We start from the raw sequence: 6,404 nt of genomic DNA on the forward strand, positions 1-6,404 counted from the left end.
ATGTCCTCGGAAGGGGAAGACGAGGGCTCTTGTTCAATATATGATAAAACACTGATGTTGCAAGATTGTGAATTAGTAACTCTCAACTTGTCTGTGGATGATGTTTCTGAAGATGTAAGTACTATACATACGGTTGGGGGCTTATACATAGAAACAGAATCTGCATAATTAGAGTTCAAACAGAGGTAAAACCTTATTAGAAGGCAGATTATGAATTGATGAGATTATTGATTGATAGACAAACAGACAGAGACTGAGAATGAGAATGAAATGGATAGACAGAATGAGAAAATAAATTATTTAGAAGGGTAGTTTTTCCTTGCAAACATATATCTATATATACATAAAAAAAAATTCCAATTACAATAATGTTCCAGAGTAAGCGTGTTCCGTACGTGCGCCAGGACACCTACACCAAGTTTTCAGAAGGCCTGATCAATCTGGGCTTTGACGAGAGTGCTGATGCAGAGCAGGCAAAGCGGCAGAAGGAGGAGAAGGCCAAGGAGTCTGCCACAAAGAATCTCTCGGCAATAACGGAGAGCAACAACAATAACAGTGACGCCTCAAAGCAAGTTGCCAAAGTGGAAAAGCAGGAAAAAGAAGCAGAGAAGAAGGAGGAGAGTCCAAAAAAGTGTGTTTATGTTTTTTTTGTTTTTAAATGGAGTGATAACTTCAAATGAAATTAGTAGCTTTTTTATGGAGTGAAAATTTCAAATGGCATTAGTCATCTTTACTTATAAAGTTTTATATCTATTGAATTTATTCTTTCCCTGAAGTGCCATGATAATGTTTTATACAACCATTTAATCAGAGATGTAGATACAGATATAGATAAGATTCATACATTTTCAGATATAGATATTTAAGTTAATCTTAATTTAATGAAGACTCAACACTGACCTCAGCTTACACTGATCCCACGGCAGGTCAAAGGAGGCGGAACCTGTGATCCAAGGGCGGAAGGAGCAGGAGAGCGCGTCGTCATCCGACAGCGAATCCGAGAATGAGACGTGCGACGAGGAATCTTTATTGGGGGCATCATTTAGCTCTCAGGCTGTGAACTCGGTGTTCCAGAGTTCCTCCTCGCTTTTCACCACAACCAGCGAAAAGAGTAGGAAGAAGTGAGTATGGAGTTGAATTTTTGGGTTGGTTGCCTGTTTCGCTATTGCCTTGTCAGACTGTTAGTATGTGTATTGTTTAATTTTTGTTTTCTCTTTTAACCAGCCTTTCTCTGTCTAACTATAATTATGTGTAGCTTTTACTTTTATCAGTCTCTACTAGGCAATTTGCAGTTGTGTGTGTGTGTGTGTGTGTGTGTGTGTGTGTGTGTGTGTGTGTGTGTGTGTGTGTGTGTGTGTGTGTGTGTGTATGTGTATGTGTGTGTATGTGTGTGTATGTGTGTGTATGTGTGTGTATGTGTGTGTATGTGTGTGTGTGTGTGTGTGTGTGTGTGTGTGTGTGTGTGTGTGTGTGTGTGTGTGTGTGTGTGTGTGCGTGTGCGTGTGCGTGCGCGCGCGTGTGTGTTAGTCATTATCTGTCAGTCTGACATTATGTAATGTTCTATAAAGAATTGTAGGTTAAAAACTACTACTGTTGATCAACACAAAAATAATTTCAGATTCCAGCCACCACGAGAGATGAAAGCTGCCCTAAAGGTTGTAAATGACTCCATTGGCAAGCCAGTGCGGTCGGGACAGCAGCTTACCAATGCTGTCAATATAATTCAGAAGGAATGGTTTAAGGTGGGTAGAGTGTGTGTGTGTGTGTATGTATGCCTGTGTTTGTAAGTACATTTAAAGTACCAGTAAAAAAACAAATGAGCATATGGGATTTACTCTAACAGTGGTATTATATTATCAAATTATTCTACTTCTGTAAGTGACACATGGTTTGCTCATCATGTGCCATATGCCACATAAATATCACATGTTTCAAGAAGGATAACTATAGTCAAATATTTGAATGTTGCATAACATAATCACCTAACTCAATTATTCCCTGTACAGCTTTCAAGTCAGAAGGATGCCGATCCACATGCTGTAGAAGATTACATGGATGTGTTTGAGGACTATTCAAAGGCACTCCTACAGCGTGTTGTCAACCTTGCCGATGTGAATGTAAGCTCATTTTGTGTGGTTGGTTTTGAATGTTAATTGGTAATGTTGTTATTTTTAATATCATCATCATCATTATTGTTATTATTACTTTTATTGTTAATATTTATATTTTCATTATTATTTTTATCGTTTTAGATGTACTGATGAGTATTAAGTGAATCGTCCAATTTTTTTTTTTTTTTTTTTTTTTTTTTTTTTTTGTATAGTTTTGTATATGATATTGTTTCTTCTTAGCTAAACATTCCTGTTTTTTTCATATGAATTCTTGTCTCTTTCTCAATTCTTCCTCTGTTGTCACTTTCCCTCCTTTTCTTTCCCTCTCCTCATTCTCCTTCACCCTCAAACTCCAAACCAAGCCCATGATCCACATGTAGGAATTCATCCACCAATTAATAGACTCTTTTCCTCCCCTCTCTCTCCTCTACCCCATCCCACCCCAGGGCAACACGGCAATGCACTATGCAGTCTCGCACGGTAACTTTGATGTTGTCTCGGTGCTTCTGGACTCCAAGGTGTGCAACGTCAACCAGCAAAACAAGGCGGGCTATACAGCAATCATGTTAGTGTCGCTGGCACAGATCCGATCCGACACGCATGCCAGTGTCGTCCAGCGGCTCTTTCAGCTCGGCGATGTCAACATCAAAGCCAGTCAGGTAGGGACATGGAATTACTTTCTTGGTTATTTGATTTGTATTTTATTTATTTTTATTATTTTTATTATTTATCCATTTATTATAGTTTATATATGTGTATATGTTTTTTTGTTTTATTTTGATTTGTTTGTTTTTACAGAGTTTTGGGATAGGATTGTTTGAGCTAGAGTTGAGTTATTTATACTTAGTTTGGGTAAGACTGGAAACTGTGAACTTGATAAGTGCTCAGACACCAAGGAGTCAATTAGTCGGTCCTGATTTCTCCAATCCTTGAATTCTTGGATTTTTATTTTTTCTGATGCTCTTAATATCCATACTGCTATTATCATTATTGATATTATGATTGGTATATTGTCATTAAAATAATAATAATAATAAAGAAGAAAGAGAATCTTTATAAAAATAATATTAATAGGTAAACAGATGAGATAGGTTGGTGGCTAATTCCTTGCAGAGCCATATGTAAACATTTGATAAACTAAGATTACAGTTGACATGGCATGTATGTTATGCCATCTTTGACCATTGGATTAAGTTAATTTCATATTAATCTATCCAGCACTCTGATTATGGCACCACCAAAAATTGGATCAGCTATGGACTGCCTCCTGCCTTAAGCTAGAACATATGCTTAGAGAGTGTTTTTCCCTGTTTGTGCTTCCTTAAGATTCTGGAAAGTCCACTTCTATTTTTTTAAAATCCTAAGGCTTCATTTTTGTTACCTCATATTCAAAGGGTCATTTAATCAGACATGAACCTTTTGCAAATATGACCTCTTATTGTAAAACAAGTTTAAACTAAATTCCTAACTAATCACCCAATTTCAGCATGGCCAGACAGCCCTCATGCTGGCCGTCTCCCACGGACGGCTGGACATGGTAGGCCTCCTGGCGGCCGCAGGAGCTGAGATCAACATCCAGGATGAGGATGGCTCAACGGCCCTCATGTGTGCAGCTGAGCACGGACACTTGGCCATCGTCAAGTTCCTCCTCAGCCAGCCTGATACTGATCCCACACTTATGGATAATGTGAGTTGGATTTTGTTTTCTTTTGGGGTAGGGTAGGGCATGGTAAAGTAAAGATAAGGGGGGGAGGTGGAGAATAGTAGGCAGGATAGGGAAAGGAAGTTAGGATATCCAGCCATTGTCAAGTTTCCCTTTAGCCAAGCAGATCCAGTCCCATGCTTATAAGTAAGGTGAGTGGGAGGGAGTGGGATTGCATGAATGGAGGAAAAGTAGGGTAACTAGGCAGTTTTTTCAAACGGCATGATTATCTGGCCATTGTTAGGTCCCTCCTCAGCCAGCTTCTGACTTGTATTCCCCTCAGATGGATGATATGAATGAAATTTTGATCATTTTAGGATTTTGGATATTGTATCTAGTTTGGAGAAGGCATAATTGTTTTATTACCCATAGTATCCTGTTGGAAGAGCAGGGCATGGTAGAATTTCACAATTTTATGGGTAATGAATCTATTAAAGTTTGAAGGACCAATTTGATTTCTTTCTTCTCTCCCTATTTTTATTTTTATTTATTTTGTTAGATATGATTTGATGTATATTTCTGCCTTTATGATTACAGCATTCTCTTTGCAATTTCATGAATGGACATTTGTGCTAAATCTCTGCATCACTAGGGTTTCGGAATTGTCAGTTATTTTTCTCACATTTCCTTTAGCCCCTTGGTGACAGGTGTAGAAAACTAAAAAAAAACTCTACGCTCTGGCAATCAAAGGCAACTCGCCGACTCTGAGTGCGGGAGTTCGGTACATCAAGCCGAATCACCGCCTAGGAGAGTTTGGCGGTTTGTTTTCACGTCTATAAACGTGACCCTTCGGGAAGGGGATATACACCATTTGAATAATCAATTCCATTTATTTATTTAATTCCCCTATTTTCTCCAGGATGGCAGCACAGCTCTCACCATAGCAGTGGAAGCAGGACACAAAGATGTGGGCGTGTTATTGTACAAGCACATGAACCTCTCTCGTGGCTCCTCGCCCTATTCCTCTGTCAGGTGAGAAGTTAGTTGATGCTGTGAGGGGGGATGGGGGAGGGGAGGAGAGAGGAGGGGGTGGATGGAGGGGAAGGGTGGTGGTGGATGGATGGAGGGAGGGGTGAGAATGGAGGGAAAGGAAGGGGAGGGGGTGAGGGGAGGGGATGGATGGAGAAGGGGAGGGGTGGGGATGCAGGGGAAGGAAAGGGAGGGGAGAGAATGAATAGAGGGGAAGAGAGGGGAGGTGAGGGAAAGGGAGGGGAAGTGAAAGAAGGAGCGAGGGAATTATTGGGGGGGAAAAAAGATGGAGTTAGGGGGAAGAAACAGAAGATGGAAAGGTGAGGGAGGGAGGGAGGGAGGGAGGGAAGGAAGGAAGGAAGGAAGGAAGGAAGGAAGGAAGGAAGGAAGGAAGGAAGGAAGGAAGGAAGGAAGGAAGGAAGGAAGGAAGGAAGGAAGGGGAAAGACAAGATGGAAAGGTAGGAAGGGATAGAGGTGGACATAATTGTCATCATTGCATCATCTTCAGGCTATGTAGTCATCGTTATCATCATCATCATCACCATCACCATCACCACCATCACCATCACCATCACCATCACCATCACCATCACCATCAACAATAATATCATTACTATCAATTTCATGATTATTAATATTAGTATCAGTAATTCCCATCTCTTTTCCACCTCCCTCCAGAATCAAGCGGTCGCGCACCCCGACCATGTCCCGGTCCTCAATCACCCCGCCCCCAAGGTCCTCGGCACCCTCCTCCCCGGGGCGCTCGAGGAAATCCTCCGCGCCACACTCCCCGGGCCGTTCCAGGCAGAGCTCGGCCTCCCTGTCCAATCTCATGATCTAGGGCTGAAATTTTAGTGTTGTCGCTCTCATTTGTATGTGATTTTTTTTCTCTTGTTTTTAATTTTTTCTTTCTTCTTTCATGTGTAAAGTATTTTTTTTTTTTTTTTCAAACTCTTCAGTGTAGAAATCAATGCAGGAGCTTTGTAAAGCCCATATATCTTTAGCTAAAGGTCTAGTGATGAAAACTACAATGATAAAGATGACGACATTTGGTGCTTACTGGTTGCCGCCCTTACTTCTGAACTGCATTCCGGGGGATCTGATCTTGTTAACAACACTGTTTAATTTTCCGTGCTGTTGGCCCTTATCTCCCTCAAATCATAAGTGAAACTCCCAACTCATAACTTCAATGGCTTTATGGATGGTGCTTTTATTAACAGTGAAAAGCCATAAAAGCACAAGCAGTTTGTTTCTTTTGACATCAGAGCTTGAGGATCGCATTTATGTTGCGTTCTGTTGTGAGAGCTTTGTCATGCATTATTGATTGTAGTGATGCTGACATTTCTATAATGGGTTCAGGCCTAAAATTGTGAAGGTCTCTTATGTTTTTTTTTTTTTTATAATAATAACACTATACCTTCATACTCAACGAGAGCGTATACTTTCTTAATCATATCTTACTCAACTAGAGTGTATACTTTCTTGATCCTTATAGACCTGGCTTGTGCTTCCGCCACAAAAGAATAATCCTCATTTGGGTTATTTTAGGATAACAAAAGTCACAATTAAAATAGGATAAGTTGGTAAGTCTGCAGTCATATTTATTCCAAAAGGCAGAAAGA

At 40.3% G+C, this 6,404-nt stretch overlaps 1 protein-coding gene across 2 annotated transcripts in view; it reads left to right on the top strand.

Annotated features, from left to right (window-relative positions):
* LOC125033959 (KN motif and ankyrin repeat domain-containing protein 1-like) overlaps nucleotides 1-6,188 on the top strand; it is a 25,378-nt gene extending 19,190 nt beyond the window's left edge. For both annotated transcript variants that reach the window (XM_047625556.1, XM_047625557.1), the window contains 8 exons: nucleotides 378-631; nucleotides 927-1,121; nucleotides 1,619-1,742; nucleotides 2,007-2,117; nucleotides 2,558-2,770; nucleotides 3,598-3,798; nucleotides 4,673-4,785; nucleotides 5,461-6,188. In XM_047625556.1, the coding sequence (XP_047481512.1) occupies nucleotides 378-631; nucleotides 927-1,121; nucleotides 1,619-1,742; nucleotides 2,007-2,117; nucleotides 2,558-2,770; nucleotides 3,598-3,798; nucleotides 4,673-4,785; nucleotides 5,461-5,623 (1,374 nt within the window). In that variant the 3' untranslated portion in view covers nucleotides 5,624-6,188. The remainder of the gene's footprint in view (nucleotides 1-377; nucleotides 632-926; nucleotides 1,122-1,618; nucleotides 1,743-2,006; nucleotides 2,118-2,557; nucleotides 2,771-3,597; nucleotides 3,799-4,672; nucleotides 4,786-5,460) is intronic.
* Nucleotides 6,189-6,404: the final 216 nt, after the last annotated feature.

Source organism: Penaeus chinensis, chromosome 17, assembly GCF_019202785.1.
Source record: "Penaeus chinensis breed Huanghai No. 1 chromosome 17, ASM1920278v2, whole genome shotgun sequence".
NCBI lineage: Eukaryota > Metazoa > Arthropoda > Malacostraca > Decapoda > Penaeidae > Penaeus > Penaeus chinensis.